This window comes from Microtus oregoni, unplaced genomic scaffold, assembly GCF_018167655.1.
Source record: "Microtus oregoni isolate MIOR12 unplaced genomic scaffold, Mior012 000027F_ref0000203, whole genome shotgun sequence".
NCBI lineage: Eukaryota > Metazoa > Chordata > Mammalia > Rodentia > Cricetidae > Microtus > Microtus oregoni.
In genome coordinates this window covers 28634640-28653287 of record NW_024543086.1, presented here as the reverse complement: position 1 = coordinate 28653287, position 18648 = coordinate 28634640, and the positions used below count along the sequence as shown (strand labels likewise).

The 18648-nt window shown below is 50.7% G+C and overlaps 1 protein-coding gene across 1 annotated transcript in view; it reads left to right on the top strand.

The window, feature by feature from the left end:
* Nucleotides 1–18648, top strand: part of LOC121464013 — an 89766-nt gene that overhangs the window by 8264 nt on the left and 62854 nt on the right. The window contains 9 exon segments of the mRNA XM_041676605.1: nucleotides 28–75; nucleotides 150–263; nucleotides 2248–2389; nucleotides 5208–5300; nucleotides 5303–5456; nucleotides 5836–5908; nucleotides 8672–8782; nucleotides 15218–15314; nucleotides 15484–15672. Of these exon segments, the coding sequence (XP_041532539.1) occupies nucleotides 28–75; nucleotides 150–263; nucleotides 2248–2389; nucleotides 5208–5300; nucleotides 5303–5456; nucleotides 5836–5908; nucleotides 8672–8782; nucleotides 15218–15314; nucleotides 15484–15672 (1021 nt within the window).

Sequence of the window (18648 nt, the reverse complement as noted above, 5' to 3'; positions counted from 1 at the left end):
AGACTAGATTCAGGTCCTACCTGGCAGGTCATCCTTGGACAGGTGGGTGGGGCGGGGGCCTCTTCCGGCCTCACAGTCCACCCCACTGCCATGATTCCGCAGCCTCAGCTTGTGCTGAAGGCTATGGAGTGCTGGTCTGGCCGCAGCAGGTCTCACGCCTGTTGAGCACCTGAGCATCTCTGAGGGGCGTCTCTGCGGAGATCAGGCTGGTGGCTATCCAGGCCTTCTGGAGGATCCCTTGCTCTGCAGATTTAAGTTTTTGTGTTTTTAACTCTGGCTGTAGTTGGGCAATGGGTGGACTTGATCTAGGCTCTCGATTCACCTCTTCCTTTGAAATCATTACATGTTTACTGAGCAGCTCGTGTGTGCTGGGTGCCTGCCTAGGCGGTAGTATGAGCAGGTAGTTTGCCTCTGTCCTCTAGAACTGTGTTTATTGTGGGAAGCTATTATTCACCAAATAAACCCACAAATAAGTGTGTAATTTCTAATACTGCCACGTGATCCATACACACAAGTACCAACACTGGCAGACTCTGTGGACTACCTCCTGGCCTGCTATCCGCTTTTGTAAATAAAACTTTATCGGTACACAGATTGCTATAGGCTAACTGTGGCTACATTGGTGCTCCAACTGCTGAATGGAATCTTTCCAAGAGAAGTTGCTAGACCCAAGATAGTTATTGTCTGTGTTGTTACAGGGAAAGGTTGCCTGCCTGTCTGTCACTCAGTCAGTGTCGGGTCCTTACCCATAAACCACTGAGCTCTGCATGGTCTGGTTCTGACCTGATAGCACATGTTAGCCTCATCTACTACTTTTCTTCCAGATGTCCTCAGGCCTAAGTCTGTAACTGTATGTAGAGCCTTACAGGGAGAGAAGATGGCTGGGTGACGGCGCAGTTAGTAAAGTGCCCACTGCACAAGCATGGAGACCTGAGTTTCAGCCCTAGCACCACACAGAAGCTGGGCATGGTGGGCCATGCCTGCAATCCCAACTCTGGAAGGGGGCAAAGATGGGAGAATCCATGGAGTCCAACTGAACTGCTGAGCTCCAGGCTCCGTGGAGACCTCAAATTAACAATATGTAAATCTTTTTAAAAATAAGCTGAAGAAACTGGGGAAATGGTTCTGCTGCCCTGCAGGGGACCTGGGCTTAGTTCCGGGCACCCATGCAGTGTCTCACTACCTCCTGCCACTCCAGTTCCAGGGGATCTGGCCACCATGCTGCACATAAACTCATGAAAGGAAACACACAGAAATAAAATTAAAAAAAAAATCTTTTAAAAAGTAAGGCAGAGAGGGCTGGAGAGAGGTTTCAGAAGTTAGGAGCACTTGTTGCTCTTGCTGAAGACATGGTAGCTCACAACTATCTGTCACTCCAGTTCCAGGAGGTCCAATACCTTTCTCTGATCTCCACAGGCACCAAGTATGCACACAAGCAGGCAAAATACTCATACAGATAAAACAAAGTTTAAAACTAAGGTGGAAACTGATTGAGAAAAGGGACTCAAAGTTGATCTCTGGCATTTAAACATGTGTGCATGTATGTACACACATGATGTACATAAATTAATTAAGCAAATACATGTAAATAAAATAAGATCATAAAAAATAAGGTGGAGAGAGGCTATAGAGATATACAGATGACCCAGAAATTAAGAGTATTTGTTGTTCTTGCGAAAGACCTGGGTAGTGGTTCCACTGCCTCTCACAATAGGGCCACAGGTTACAGTGTACTGGGGAAGTTGCCTATGGTGTGTGTGCATGCGCGCACACACACACACACAGTCCTCCTCACTCAGACATCTTCACTGCTCTAGAACCTGAGTGTCGGGTGCATGGGGACTGGGTCGGTCATATTCATGATGCCATCTGTTCCACCTGATACACCCTACAAATGGGTGACCGGATGGCTACACCAACAGGGAAGTCGGAAGGGGTTGATGGAGAGTCACAGAATCTGGAGGTGGCTTCTTGAGGACTGGGCCTAGGAGCACTAAGACATTTATACTTCATATTTATGTTGTTTTGTAAATAAATCTTTATTGGAATGAATCCATGTATGTCTGTTATATATTGGTATGTATTGAAACTGACCAGGCTCTGGATCACACAGGTGACAGTGTGCTGGGGAAATTGCTTATGGTAGAGACATGAAGGAAGCTAGTGGGGCCACAGAGTCACCTGTAGGAACAAGGGCACTGGGGGCGGGGGAGGGCTGCTGAATGATGGATATCTTTCCCAAGCCAGAGGTCAGGGCTTTCTCACCTGTACCAAGCTCCCGAGGAGGACATAGAGCTCCGTATCAATGCCTTCCTGACTCTGATGAGGTGCCCCAGTGAGGTGTTTGCCCAGGTGCGGCACACACAGTCAACAAAGCAGTCCACCCAGGGTGATAGGGCAGTGTGGGGTGTTATGGATGGGGCTGTTCCACGTGTCTCTTGGGGTAGGGCAGTGTGGTTATGAGTTCCCTCACCCTCTACTTCCCAAGTCATACTAGACAATTGGCCCATTGTTTTCCCCCCACATGGCAGCTCCAGCCCTCATCCTGCCCATGAATAACTAGAGAAAAGTCCCTTCTCTCAGGTCCTCAGTTTTCTTGAGCTGAGGTCTGCTCACTCTGGCCAGATTCACAGCAGTTCTGTGCAGAGACACCCAGGGCCAGCCTGCTCTGAAGAAGGGAGAACTGCCAAGACAGAGACGGTGGCTGTAAATCTCGGGTCCCTCTGGAGATCAGTGAGCTCCCTTTAAATCAGGGGACACTGAACAAGGTTCATGAACTTATGTGTGAATATGAAAGATAAGTTCAGCTGACAAATCAAAATCACAAACCCAGTAGCAACTGGCTAGTTATGATGATGCACGTCTGTAATTCTAGCACTAAAGGTCATGAGGCAGAAGAATCATGAGTTCCAAGCCAGCTTGAACCCTGGCTCCAAAGAATAAAGCCTGGGGTTGGGGTGGAGCTGGGGTGGCATTGGGGTGGAGCTGGGGTGGCATTGGGGTGGAGCTGGGGTGGCATTGGGGCGGGGCTGGGGCGCAGTGGTAAACCACTTGCCTAATGTATGAAAGGCCTGGCCTGTCACCTGGGTACCCTGTCCCTTTAAGAAACAAACTCCATGCACTCCCAACCCCCCTCTAGCCTGTGAGCTCTCTCTCTTCCCTTCCCTCTTCCCTTTTCCTTCATAACCCACTAAATAAACTCTATACCTCTCTCTCTGCATGGCATATCTGTCTGTCTCTCACCTGCTGCAGTCTCCTGCCAAGGTGATCCACTGAGGCCTGGGGGACCCACTGCTGCCCCATTGAGGCCTCTGAGGACCTGCTGCAGGTCCCTCGTGGGACTGCCACTTCTTGTGGGACCAGTTCCCCACCACCATATCTTTACAAAGAATAACAGTCTCCACTGAGGGCCAGAAGCTGTTTCTGGTTTTGAGCCATTAGTACCAATAACCCAAAGTGACCTGTTTACACGTCTGCCTGAGGTGACTTGATGCTTTCCTGAAGCTAAATCACCTATGCAAATGCTGTATTCATTTGAAGTAGATGCAGGGCCAGGGAAATGGTTCAGTCGCAGTACACTTGCCTTGTAGGTACAATGAGGCCTTTGGCTTCGTCTTCCACACTGAAAAACAAAACAAAACAGCAAACCAGTCACATGTTCCAAATGACCTTCTATGGTCATCAGAAGATGTAGCCCTGTGTCAGGCTTGGGAATGAGGAAGCAGATGATGCAGGGGCTTTGTCTGGAGTCATAGCCTGCTAAGCTTCCAAGGGATCAGCCAGGGGCTGTAGGTACCAGGCTGTCTGCTGCCCAGTGGGATAAATAGGTGCCCTGCCCCCCAATGTCAGCCCTGTTCCATGGCCAGATGTTTGAGGAGCTTCTAGCTGTGCCTTCTGGGAGTTAATATTATTTATGCCAGGGTTTCCACTGGGCAATATTCCATGTTCTCCCTACTCACTGTAAATGGAGTTTCTGTCTTGCCCAGTCTGCTGCTGTTCAGTCTCAACAAAACACACAGAAGCTTATAGTAATTATAAACTGGTTGGCCTATTAACTCGGGCTTATTATTAACTAGCTCTTACAACTTAAATTTACCCATAATTCTTTTCTATGTTTAGCCATGTGGCTTGGCACCTTTTCCCAGTGCAGCATTCTCATCTTGCTTCCTCTGTGTCTGACTGATGACTAACTCTCTGCCTTTCCTCTTCCCAGAATTCTCTTACTCTGGTCACCTCACCTGTACTTCCTGCCTGGTTACTGGTCAATCAGCATTTTATTTAAACCAATATGAGTGGCAAATCTTCACAGTGTACAAGAGCATTTCCCGCAGCAGCTCACACACCCATTTCACCTTACCCCTCATGACCGTGGCAGGGTCTCCATCATGGACCACACATCACCTCCTTGTCTGCTCTGAAATAATTAAACTCTCTGGTTCAGTCTCTGACCTTGACTGACCTTTGTCAATAGCCCCTCGAGAAATGTTGTTTCATTTCACAGATGAGGAAGCTCAGAGCTAGAGTGAGCATCTCCAATGCACTTAGAAGTAATAGAAGTAAGGGAGACTCAGCCAGTAAAGTGCCTGCTGAATAAATGCGAGGGCCTGACTTGATCTCCAGAGCCCACATACAGAGGGTATGTTAGCATCCATTTGCAATCCAGTGCTGGAGGGCAGGACACGGTGGATCTCTCAAGTTCACTTGCTGGCTAGCCAGCCTAGACGAGTCAGCAAGCTCCAGAGAAAAGCGAGAAACCTTGCCCCAAAACAATGTGTGTGGTGCCCAAGAAACATCTGCAGCTGTCCTCCAGCCTCCACATACATGCACATACATGTATACAAGTATGTTTTCAAAGGCTCTGGGTAGAATGAGGATTGGAAATACAGCTTGATATCCCCATTTCACAGGTGAGGCACAGAGAGGCTGTAGCACCATCTTGAGGTAACACAGCTTACATTCATAGAACTGAGCTGGGGTTCAGACTTGGGTCTGACTTTCAAGCCAAGTGAAGCCAAGGTGCCCACTTCATTTTTTTTCTTTTGCCCTCAGGGAAACTCCTTAGAATTCCACATCCAGGCTGGGTCCTACTCCTGTTAACTTCAGACTGCGGGGTCCTGAGCAGCCCTGACATGGGGTGTGGCCTGCCGGAGCTGAATCAGAGCATCTTGGCCAGTGGCTGTGTGTCTGTGGCTGCCCCTCTGTCCCAGTGGGCTCCTTCGTCTGGAGCCACAGCTTACAGCTGCTGGAGACGGATGACCCCCTGAAACATGACCTTTGGGAGTCCCTCCCCAAGGACATCCTTGTCAACAGTTCCAGATGGAGACCTGGAAACACTCGTCTTATTCTGATGTCACCTTCCATTCAAGCACAGCTCACCTGGGGCCACAAGGCCTAGGGACCCCAGAGCTCCAATCTCCAAGAACACAGGGCCTAAGGAAACTCTTTCCTTTGCCCGGGTGACACAGAGCATGTTCAGGGCCAGCCTGGACAACTTGGTGAGAACCTTTCTCAAAAAGTAGAGGGCTGGAGTATAGCAGAATCCCCTCCCCTGCTGCATGAGGGCTGTGTTGGTCCCCACAGGGCAGTGGGGATGCTGCAGGAGGAGTCTTTTCAGCTGAGATCCCTGAACCACCTCAGTCATCCTGGGAAGCATAGGGAATGGAGGGTGCTCTAGCACCCCCTCAGCCTTCACTGCATGGAGATGATGCCCAGTCCTCTCCTGGGGCAGGACACACTGGGTGTAGCCTCTCTTTCTAGTTCCCAGGACCCTCCTTATTCCCTTAGCATCTGTCAGCCTGGGAGGCAACCTGAGAGGACCCTCCTCCTCTTTTCCAGCTCTTTCCTCCCTTGTTCTGCCATGGTTATCTTCACTGTCCATGCTGTTGTCTGGACCTTCAACCTGCTGGAGGTAAGAGTTCTGTGCTTGCCATCTCTCTAGGGCTGTCCTGGAGGCAGGGCAAGGGGTAATCTATTTGTCCATCCACCTGTCCACTGCTTCTTGCTTCTGTTGTTCTACATTCCTTCTACCATTTTCGACTCATCTAACTTGCCCTTGCCATATATCTGTCCACACATATTATCCAAGCATTCTTCTATCTAGCTCATCCCTCTCGTTATCTACCCTCTCATTCACCCCTCTTTATCATCCATCCTTCTATCCATCATCTCTTTTCATCATCCATCCATCCATCCATCGATCCATCCACTCCTCTTCATCATCCATCCATCCATCAATCCATCCACTCCTCTTCATCATCCATCCATCCCTCTTCATCATCCATCCATCCATCCCTCTTCATCATCCATCCATCCCACCCACCCATCTAGTCTTCCATCCATCTCTCTGATCCATCCATCATCTTTCTAATCCACCCTCTCATCCATTCCTTTTGCCATCCATCTATCCCTCACATTCACTCACCCATCAGTTTGTGTTCCCACCTTCCATTTGTCTCCATCAGTTCACATCCACGTTCTGTCCACCTACCCATCCACCTACGTTTACCCATCTATCTACCTACCAGCCATTGAAAAATATCCCTCCTCTAGCTGATGCTGTACCAACAATGTGCTCAGCGCTGGATACATGGTGATGAACAACTGAGGTGTGGTCCCTGCTCTCCTGGTACTTTCTGTTCTGAGAGACTATTGGAGGAATTTTCTACATCCTCCTTCTAAAGTCCTATTGGCAAACCAAAGCTTGAGTTCACTAGAGTTTGCTCTGCGGAACCAATTAATTCATTCAGCTTGTTTACAGAGCAGCCATGCTGGAGGGTCTGCACCTGGTGTGGATGATGGCTCCCCCGTGACCGCATAGATAGAGCCCCTGACCTCGCCTTCCTTAGCCCGTGTGCTTGCTAAGAGGCCACATGCAGTTGGGACAGGATTGTATACAACTGACTGGGAGGAGTGCTGACTCTCCCCCTCCCTTCTGTGAGGGATCAACCTCCCACACGCCCAGTAGTGACCGTTGTGAGCAGACACAGCTGATCTCATGAAGATGGCTTCAGTGTTGTTCTGAACAGTGTCTTCCAGCAGAGGGAGACAGCTGGAAGTGACAGTGGCAACTCTAAACTGTTTATTTGGGAACATGAAGTTTGAACTGAGACCTGAAGGACAGACATTGTTGTATTAAATTTCTTGCTGGTGTGACAAGATCCATGGCAAAATTGGCTGAAGGAAAGATTCTATTTTGGCTCAGTTCGTTAGAACAGCCCATTATGGTGGGAAGACAAGGTGTCAGCAGGGGTGTAATAGCACCCACACTTGAGAAGCATATAATGTCTGTGTATGTGCACACACACATAAATGCACACATATGCTGGTGCACAGATTGCTTTCTATTTTATTTTAAAATATTGATTTATTGTCAGGGGTGGAGCATGGAGCATATGGACACCATGATGTGCTTGTGGAGGGCGGGAATCAAGTGTCTCCTTCCAGTATTTGGGTTTGAGAGACAGAACTCATATCATCAAGACTGGCTGCAAGCATATCACTGGCTCTGGCTTTCTCCTTTTTATTTAGAGCAGACTCCAGCCTACAGAAGGGAGCAACTTTAGAGTGGGTCTTCCCTTCTCACTTTAGCTCTTTGGAAACACCCTCATGGATGGGATCAGAGGTGCGTTTCCGTGGATGGCGACTCTAGTTCAGTCAAGTGGATCTGTGCAGAGCTGAGGTCAGAGAGTGCCTGGTAAGCAGACTACTAGTGAGGGCAAAGGTCCCGGGAGAGGAAAAGAGTGGCATTTCACAGGGAAGGGTGGGGGCACAGAGAGGGAGCATGCAGGGGGTGGCAGGATGTGACAGCACTTGCTGTCACCACGAAGAATGAGTGAACTTGGGGCAACAGTGGAAGACAGACAACTTATTTCCTCCCTCGCTCCCTCTTACGGGGCAGGAACTGAAACCCTAGTACACGCTAGGCAAGCACTCTGAGCAACAGCGGAGAGGAAGATCTCTGAGGCTGGGGTCCTGTGGGTTGTTGTGAAGTCCCGACATTTGGCCCCAAAGCCCTGGAGTCCGTCTGCAGGACCTTTCTGGTTGCTGGTTGAGGGAGACCAGGGCCTGTCACCTAGACACTGCCCGCTGGGGTGGTGCCACCCCCTGTGATTTTTCTCCAAACACTATCAAAGGAGCTTGATGGCAGGAGGGAATGGAGAAGAGCCGAGGAGAGGGAAGCCAGATGTCTGTGTGGAAGGAAAGGAAACAGACAGGTGGGCGGACAGCTATCCACGTCCAGGAGGGAGGAGAGGTGAGTGGACAGGGAAGAGGATCTGCAGATGTGCGCACAGTCAGAGGAAGGGTTCGCCTGTTCATCCACCAGCTTCTGAGAGTTGTCTGGGCTAGTAGATGCCTCATGGCCTTAAAGGGGCCCCGCACCCTTAAAGGGGATTCCCACGCAGGATCTGGGTGTTACCTTGTTGCTGTGTGACCTGGGACAGGGATGTGAGAAGGACGGCTGCCCAGAAGGAGTGGCATTTGAAGCCCCCGAAGAATCCATAGGAAATTTTGCCTGAAGAATTCAAGGTTGTACTGTTTCCTGAGCCCAGGTGGCCCAGGGAGCCCTGAGTGCTCCAGGCTAGTCTCCTGGGACCCTGTTCCCAGTCCTGCAGTCCTTGATTACCTGTGTGATTGGGTTCCTCATTCCTGAGCCTCTGTGTTTTCTCTCAAGCTGGGACTCCAGCTGAAAAATGCTGAAGACATCATCCGCAGTCTGCTGGGCCCCAAATCCTTCTGGAGGCAGGAAGAGGGAAGAAAGGCTGAGCCAGAGAACACTTCAGGGGTAGCCAGGCCAGCTCTGACTGTCCAGGAGAAAGACCCAGGATGGTGATAATAAATAAATGTGATGTGCTCTGACCACCCTGTCCCCCACCCAGTGACCCAGATGCCTGCATGGCTCCTGGGAAGACTATGGGTGTCCATGCATCTCTTGTGGATACCTGCTGATCACGCCTACCTGGTGCTGAAAAGGTGTTTGTCTAAGTGTAACCTCTACACAGAAATGTCCCAAAGCCCCGTCTGGGTGTGTGTCTCCTCCTCTGTGCACCAGCACCCCACTCCGGAGAACCCGCTGCCTTCTCTTCTCGTCAGTGCCCGTCCCTAACCTAGGGGACCCGGGTCCAACCTCTGATGGTGCCAGTGACTCCTGCTCTTTAAAATTAACTCTGTAAAGCGGGTGTAGAGGCATGTACTGTAACTCCAGTGCTGAGATAGTAAGGCAGGCACTCAAGACAGCTAGTCCAGCCCAGTCGGGATGCTCCAGCTTCTGTGAGAGGCTCTGCCTCAAAGAAGGAAGTGGAGAGCAATTGAAGAAGACATTGATCCCTGCCTGTAAGTGCATGTGCACACAGGTACACGGACACATGCACAGACACAGAGACACACACAAACACACACACACATGGACACACACAAACACACACATGGACACACACAGACACACGGACACATGCACAGACACAACACACACAAACACACACGGACACAGACACACATACACAGACACACACTCGAACACACACGGACACACACAGACACACAGACACAGAGTTATATAATACGATCCGAGAGTACTAGTGCCACCCTCACTAAAAGCTGATGACCCTATCACGCTCACACGAGCCTTTTTGATTTGTTTTCTTTGGCATAGTTTTACTCTGTAGCTCAGGTTGGCCCCCATCTTGGAATCCTCCTGCCTTAGCCCCTTTTGTTGATGGTATCTCAGTTGGTGATGCCCAGTTGGTGGTGCCCAGCTTACAAGCACCTTCGTCTTCTATGGTATACCTTCTTCCTGTCCTAGTCACCCTCAGGAGCTACTGAGAAACCATGTGCCACTGCAGATGGCTCGGCACTTTCTCAGAGGTTACGTAAAGTGTGATGTGTATTTAAAGCTTGCACTTACTTCTTCTGTTTTATTCATCCGTGGCTGTGAGGTGCCCCCTGCCCCTGCCCAGGCTGGGGTAGAACCCAGGGCCTCTCCATGCTAGGACAGCAGTCTACCACCAGCCCAGCCCTTTCTCCTTTCTTCTCTTTTCTTTTTTTCAAGACAGGGTCTTACTGTGTAACTTAGGTTGACCTTAAACCCTCCATATGGCTTGGGCTGGCCTGGAACTTACTCTTTAGTCCATGGCTACCCTCAAATATATGATTCTCCTGCCTCAGCCTCCTAGTACCGAGATCTTAGGCCTGCTCCATCCTGCCAGGCTAGTCTCTTACTTTAATCGTGTTTCCCTAATGACTATTGGTGATGAACCTTATTTATTATTTTACTTTATATATTTTTTGCTACAGGGTCTCACTATGTAGACCAGTTGGCTTCAAACTCACAGAGATCTTCCTGTCTCTGCCTTCTGTGTGCTGGGATTAAAGGTGTATACCGCTATTCCAGCCTTAAGCATTTATTTTTATTACGTACGTATGTGTGTGTGCGTTCATATGCACATGTGTATGGCGGTCAGAGGACAGATTGTAGTTGTTGGTTCTCTCCTTCCACCGTGTGGATGGGGTCATCAGACATGGCTGCAAGTGGCTAAGCCATCACCTTGTGGACAGTTCAGCTACCCAGGTGTCCTTAATGAAATGTATATTCAGGTATTAGGTTTGTTTTATTTTATTGAGCCTTTCTTCCTTCCTTCCTTTTTCTCTCTCTCTCTTTCCTCCCTCCCTCCCTCCCTCCCTCCCTCTCTCTCTCTCTCCCTTCCTTTCTTTTTATACAAAGTTTCTCTGTTTAACAGTTCTTGATGTCCTGGAACTCACTCTATAGACCAGGTTGATCTCAAACTCACAGAGATTCGCTTGCCTCTACCTCCCAAGTGCTGGTATGTGCTACCACTGCCCGGCTGGGTTATTTTCTTACAGGGTTTTGGGAATTCTTTGTCTTAGAAATAATTTCTGCTATCAGACATGTGACTTGGAAACACAGTCTCTCAGTTTATGATGTGTCTTTTTAGTCTCTTCTAGAGGGAATGGTTGTTTTGTTTAGTTTGGGGTTTTCTTTCACTTTTCTGTATGTGTGTGTGCATGCATGTACATGTGTATATGTATGTGCTTGCATGTGCATGTATGCATGTGTAGTTTGTGTGTGCATGTGTTGACCTTGAATATCTTCTTCCATCACTGCTCTACTTTGCTTTTAAATTTTTAAAATTTTATATCTGAGTGCTTGCCTGTATGTATGTACATATGATGTATATATGTGCACCATGTGTGTGTAGTAGCCGTAAAGGTCAAAAGAGGGTAGTCCTGGAACTGGACTTCCAAAGAGTTCTCGGCCCCCATGTGGGCACTGGAAACTGAACTTGGATCTTTTGCAGGAGCAGCCAATACTATTAGCTGCTGAGCCATCTCTCCAGTCCTTCTACCTTATGTTTTGGGACACAGCTTCTCACTGCTCCTGAGTTCACCCACTCCACTATGGTGGCTGGCCGCAGTGTTCTCCTGACTGCCTCCACAGCACTGGGATTAAGGGCACACTGTGTGCTTGCCTTATGTTTTTCTTGAGTACTGGGGACCCGAACTCAGTTCTTCATGCTCATGACAAAACGTTATTGACTGAACCATCTCCCCAGCCCTTGTGGTATTTAAAATTTTTTGTTTTATTTTTTTTGAGATAAAATCTCACTCTGTGGCCCAGACTGGCCTCACACTAGCAGCCCCCTCCCCCACCTCTCCAGTGTACGTTGGATCCCCAATGACACCTAAGACCAGATGTGGAGGTAATCCTAACATTCAGTAGATGGAGGCAGGAGGATTAGATGTTCAGCAAGTTTGAGGGCAGCCTGGGTTACACGAGACCCTACCTAAAGATTAAAGAAATGAATAGTTGTGCTGTCTTGAGGGTGCTTTTGTGGTATGTGAGTGGATAGTGTCCGAGGACGTGTGCTCTGTAACTGGAAGCCTGTCTTCAGCTGAGCGACCAGGTCCCGTTGCTAGCCATCATCTTAGCAGAGACTCTTCTGGAGGGCAGGGACCATGATGGGCACTCACTCCGCCTACAATGTTTGCCTTTGTAAAATGCCATCTCTGTGTACATCTGAGAGCCAGCAACGTGGGTGGCTTGGGTGTGTACTGACATGTTTATACACAGACCAGATGTTAGCCCAAAGCCCAGGTGGGCTAGGAATAAACACTTTTTCCTAGCTGGGCATGATGGCATGTGCCTGTAACCCTAGCACTTAGAAGGTTGAAGGATTTTTCAGGCAAGTCTCAGCCCCATGCTGGGCTGGACCTTGCTTAACAAAAACAAACCAAACAATTTTGTCTTAGAACACACCCTCCAGAGTCTGTTATTTTGTCATGTTTCATACTCACACCCCAAGAAGTATTTTGCTAAGACAAAGAGAGTAACAACAGATACTCGATCTCCATATTGGCAAGACAACAGAGAGGGCAGGGACGGTAGTGCCCAGAGGAACAGCCATTCACATCGGCAGCTGCCTCTTGGCTCTGGTCACCCCTTACTGAGGGGTGGGTAGACAAACTAGTATTTCTGTCTTCCAAGAAGCCATGGGTTTGGAATTATATAAAAATCTCCTAATTTCAGCGGGGCGATGGTGGCGCACGCCTTTAATCCCAGCACTCGGGAGGCAGAGGCAGGCGGATCTCTGTGAGTTCGAGACCAGCCTGGTCTACAGAGCTAGTTCCAGAACAGGCTCCAAAGCCACAGAGAAACCCTGTCTCGAAAAACCAAAAAAAAAAAAAAAATCTCCTAATTTCAAATATTAGAAACAAAATCTGCGTCATAGCATGAAAAGTGATGAGGGACCAGGAGACCATCATGGACCAGAGTATAGCTCAGGTGGCTGGATGGGATGCCAGAAAGGGAAGCCGACGAGGGGATCAGGGAAAAGCAGCTGTGGTTCAGAGCTGGCTTCTTGTTCACACTTGTCCTTGGAAGGTGTGTTTACACTGGGCCATGGGCACTACCGTGCACATCAAAGAACAGGTGTGGTAGAGTGAATTTGGGGGGCAGAGCCCCACATGCCCCTGACCTTTCTGGCAACCCAGCCTCCCTCCTAATCCAGAAGCTTTGTCTGGCTCACCTAAGCTTCTGTGTCTTCATTCTGGCTTCTTTCTCGGGTACCCTGGAGGTTTAGGGAAAGACAGGCACCAAGCTGCCAGCTGAGTGCCAGTGTCCAGCATGAGCTGAGCTTCCGGGACTGTGAGCCTCTGGAGGCCACAGGAGACGCTGGTCTCTGCACCTGCGCCTGCCTCATGTCCCTGTCCCCCGCCCTGCCTCATGTCCCTGTCCCCCAGCCCTGCCTCATGTCCCTGTCCCACAGCCCTGCCTCATGTCCCTGTCCCCCAGACCTGCCTCATGTCCCTCTCCCCCAGCCCTGCCTCAAGTCCCTCTCCCCCAGCCCTGCCTCAAGTCCCTGTCCCCAGCCCTGGGCCCTGCCTCATGTCCCTGTCCCCAGCCCTGGGCCCTGCCTCATGTCCCTGTCCCCAGCCCTGGGCCCTGCCTCATGTCCCTATCCCCCAGCCCTGCCTCATGTCCCTATCCCCCAGCCCTGCCTCATGTCTCTATCCCCCAGCCCTGCCTCATGTCCCTGTCCCCCAGCCCTGCCTCATGTCCCTGTTCCCAGGCCTGCCTCATGTCCCTGTCCCCAGCCCTGCCTCATGTCCCTGTCCCTAAGCCCTGCCTCATGTCCATCTCCCCCAGCCCTGCCTCATGTCCCTGTCCCCAGCCCTGGGCCCTGCCTCATGTCCCTGTCGCCAGCCCTGGGCCCTGCCTCATGTCCCTGTCCCCCAGCCCTGCCTCATGTCCCTGTCCCCAGCCCTGGGCCCTGCCTCATGTCCCTGTCGCCAGCCCTGGGCCCTGCCTCATGTCCCTATCCCCAGCCCTGCCTCATGTCCCTGTCCCCAGGCCTGCCTCATGTCCCTGTCCCCCAGCCCTGCCTCATGTCCCTGTCTCGTGTCCTGCCTCATGTCCCTGTCCCCCAGCCCTGCCTCATGTCCCTGGCCCCCAGCCCTGCCTCATGTCCCTGTCCCCAGCCCTGGGCCCTGCCTCATGTGCCTGTCCCCAGCCCTGCCTCATGTCCCTGTCCCCAGCCCTGCCTCATGTCCCTGTCCCCCAGCCCTGCCTCATGTCCCTGTCCCCAGCCCTGCCTCATGTCCCTGTCCCCAGCCCTGCCTCATGTCCCTGTCCCCCAGCCCTGCCTCATGTCCCTGTCCCCAGCCCTGCCTCATGTCCCTGTCCCCCAGCCCTGCCTCATGTCCCTGTCCCCAGCCCTGCCTCATATCCCTTCCCCAGCCCTGCCTCATGTCCCTGTCCCCAGCCCTGGGCTGTAATTGGTTGTCTTTTAACTCTGACTCTTTTGAGGCCTGCCCCCCAGCTCCCAAATGAATCACTTGAGTCTTATTCTTTCTCTTGAATGCCTGGCCTTAGCTTGGCTTGTTTCTAGCCAGCTTTTCTTAACTGAAATTATCCCATCTATTCTTTGCCTCTGGGCTTTTACCTTTCTCTATTTCTACACATCCTTTTCTCCTTCTTATTCCGTGTCTGGCTGTGTGGCTGGGTGGCTGGCCCCTGAAGTCATCTTCCTCTCGCTCCTCAATCCTTCCCCTCCCAGATTTCTCCTCCTACCTATTCTCTCTGCCTGCCAGTCCACCTATCCCTCTCCTGCCTTGCTATCGGTCATTCCGTTCTTTATTAGACTAATTAGGTGTTTCAGACAGGCAAACTAACACAGCTTCTCAGAGTTAAACAAATGCAGCATAAGAGAACGCAGCACATGTTTGCATCATTAAAACAAATGCTCTACAACATAAACAAATGCAGCAGATATTTAGCTAATATTCTACAGTATTGCACACTCCCTCATGTTTCCATCTCCAACCTGGGCCTGCCTCATGGCTTATGTCCCCATCTCCTTCCCTCTGCCTCTGCTTACAGTCCTTTGACCTGGATCCTACTCCTGCCTCTCCTGTCTATCCCCTACCTCTGTCCCCTGACCCTTTGACCCTGGAACATGACAGTTGGGGCCATACCTGAGCACAAGGCTTCCCCCACACCACCTCCTACTTTGGGTCTATTGTAGGTCTTGCCATAGTTTGACTCCTGCTTCACACGTGGAGGTATTTATCTCTTTTTATCTTTTTGGTGCTGGGGCAGGGTGCAGGGCCTCATGCATGCTAGGCAAGCACTGTGCACTGAGCTCTACTCTGATCTTGAAATAGAAGGCCCAGGCTGACTAAGTTAGTGCACGGATCTGCCTAGGACACACTGGATGATGTGTCCCTGGTTGTGGGAGACATCTACTGTCCCCATCTGCCCAGCTCGCCTTTGATCAATAAGCAGATCACATTCTACTCCTGTTAGCTACTTGACCTTGAGCCAACCATTTAGGTCCAAGACCTCATTTTCCCCAGTGTATCTCTGGAGTGACATATACTTGGAGAAAAAGTGGATGTCTTGTGCTCCATGCTAAGATCACCTGTCCCTAGACATGGCTGTGAGCTGTCACTATGGTTCTCTGGCCACAGGGGCAGGAGGTCAGGTGACCCCGAGGCTGAGTCTGGCTCCCACAATGTCTGGCATTCCAGCCAGGCTCACCCTACATGCCTTGGCTACTGTCAGAATCCATGCCCAAGGGGCAGCTGACTTCCAGCAGCTTTCGGATGGCTCCCTGAGGAGTTCTGTCAAGTCCAGGAAACAGACTTCTCCAAGCTGGGGTAAGTAGGTCCTTGGGGTGGGGGCTGGGCATCATACAAACTGTGGGAAGGTGAACAGGAGCTCAGAGTGTGGGGGGCTGGGCATTGTACAGACTGTGGGGAGGTGAACAGGGGCTCGGGGTGTAGGGCTGGGCATTGTACAGACTGTGGGGAGGTGAACAGGATCTCAGGGGGTAGGGCTGGGCATCATACAGACTGGGGAGGCAAGCAGGGGCTCAGGGTGTGGGAATGGACCATTCTCAGCCCGCCTGTTTTGCTGAACTAAACAACCGTGAGGATCTTGGACTATGAGGTCCCTTTACTGCTAAGAAGACAGGCCCCAAAGTGGTGAAGCTGTGTGCTCAGGGCTGCACGGGGGAGTCGGGCCACAGGGTCTCTAGTTAGAGACCAAGGGAGGTAAGAGGAGCCCAACCCAAGCTCACCAAGCCCCAGTGACCAAGGACCAAGAAGGGCAGGCCCTTCTTTAATCCCACTGTTGGTGAGGAAATATAGTCAAATGAGTTTGCTGCAGGAGCAGCCCATGTGGTATGGAAGGAGAGGGACAGAATTCATGTAAGTCATGGTCTCATTTCCGGGACATCTGTCCCACCACCCAGCCAAGCTGTCTGTGGGTTCTGGGTGTGACCGAGAACACAAACAACACACCATCTACCAGAGTTGGGGTGACCTGAAGTGGGGCTTAGAAATGGGGCTGTGTCATGACCCCCGCCATGCAGTGTTCTGTCCTTCAGAGGCTTGGTGTCCCCATCTGTAAGATAGGCTGGTGACAGGGACAGCTGATGGAAGCTGGTTGGTGGGCCTCTGGTTCTCAGCCTGAGATGAGTGTCCTGGGTGTGGAGGGGATGACCTCCAAATTACTCTCCAAAAGGATTTAGTCACCTAGCAATCTGGTTTCTAGTACTGCACCCAGGGAAAATCGAAAGCCATTTTGCATGGCTCGTGTACAAAGAAGTCTTATCAACTTTGGTTTGTTTATTTGAGACGAGGTCTTATGTAGCCCTGGCTGTCCTCAAAGTCACAAGCAGCAGAACTCCTGATCCTCCTGCCCCGGGTTTGTTCCGGCTCACATCTTCAGAGGATCATTTGCCGTGGTGGAAGGGAGGCTGACTGGTTGTGTTGCGTTCGTAGTCAGGACACAGAGCGGGGTGAATGCTGCTGCTTGATTCTCACTCTCCTTCCTATTCAGTCCTGGACCCACGTTTAGGGTGGGTCTTCCTTCCTTCATTATCCTAACCCAGAAAACCCCTCAGAAACACCCCCTGGTTGTCCAGAAACTCACTCTGTAGATCAGGTTGGCCTCAAACTCACTCCGTAGACCAGGATGCTCTGAAACTCACTCTGTAGCCTGAGCTGTCCTGGAACTCACTCTGTAGCCCAGGCTGGCCTTAAACTCACAGAGTTCCGCCTCTGCCTCCCGAGTGCTGGGCTAAAGGCATGGCCACCACACCCAGCTGTAGCTGCCTCTTATACAACAGAATTCTGCAAAGGATCAGAGCAAGTCCTTCACAAACATGCTTGTACAAAGTCATATGAGTCCCTCGGGAGCCACCAGTCCAGGAGGGAGTCCATCCTTTCATGGTCAGGTTGTTCATCTCCGCTTTAGCCAGGTGGGGATGCTGCTGGGACCACAGGCCCAGCAGACTGGGCTAGCCATTCCCAGGAGGATGCATGGCACTCGACGGAGATGGCCTGGCAGCCATCTTTACTTTAAAGGTCCTAGGGAGATGGAAACCTTCTGAGCAGAACCTCTCTTTAGGTCCTTAGAAGGGGAAGTGAAAAGACACTTCTTTAAAATGGCAATGACATCAGAATTCCTCTGGCAGGCCTGGTTTATTGGCCGTCCAGAACAGGAATATGTTCTCTGGTGGTTGGTGGTATGTAACCAGGGGCCGGCTTTGAGGTTTCTAAAGCCCCAATCCTTCCTAGTTAGTGCTCTTCCCTCCCCGTCTCTCTCCTTCCAGCTTGTGGCTCAGGATGTAAGCTCCTAGCTATAGGCTTAGCTTAGCCATACCTGCCTACCAGCCACCATGATGAATGTGAACTTTAACACTCTGGAATCATGAGCCCCCAAATTAAATGCTTTTTTAATAAGTTTCCTGAGTTATGATGCCTCTTCACAGCAATAGAAAAGTAACTAAGACCCACTGAAGCCGTGAAATCACCCAGATGTGGTCGCAGGTCAGCAGGGAGCCCTAGCTTCAGGCCATCCTTGGGTGGAGCTGTCATGCACAAATCTTTAACAGTGAAAGATGTAGATGGAGTAGCCATCACTTGCCTTCTCACCGAGAATCAAAGTTCAGCAAGGCAGGTCAAGACAGCACACCTCTGCAAACATACGGGAGGAAGCTCAGAGGGAGGCCTCACAGGTTGCCTGGAGAAAGAGTTTCTCAGGGTGCTCAAACTTCAGCTCAGTTTGACACAAAGATCCTGTGGGCTGTGAAGGGACTTGGAACAGGTGAAGACTCCCATTAAGCAGGGAACCCTGATTGCTCTTCGAGCTGATGAGGGAGGGGGACTTGATCGGGGGAGGGAGAGGGAAATGGGAGGCCGTGGCAGGGAGGAGGCAGAAATCTTAAATAAATAAATAAATAAATAAATAAATGACAAAACAAAAAAAACCAAAAATAAAAACAATGAAGATTACTGAAAAAAAAAAAAACCACAGAGACCAGAGAGATTAAGAGTCTACAGAGAAGATCTGATAGGAGACTGGCCAAAGACACTGCCTCAGACACAGCTCGCATTGCTTTCTCTTGCCCAGGGTGACCGTTGTGAGGATCGGAGTGGGAATCAAGATTCAACTGATGTGGTTTCCAGGGCCTCGCATGAGGCTGGGGAAAGGGAGGGGGATGATGTGCATTTATTAATGCAAGCCTGGGCCAGACGCTATGGCCATCTTTGCAGAGTGTTTCACAATTATGCCGACTCAGTGAGCGTGAAGGGGTTCTGGGTCTGGAACGGAAGGTGACATTTGAA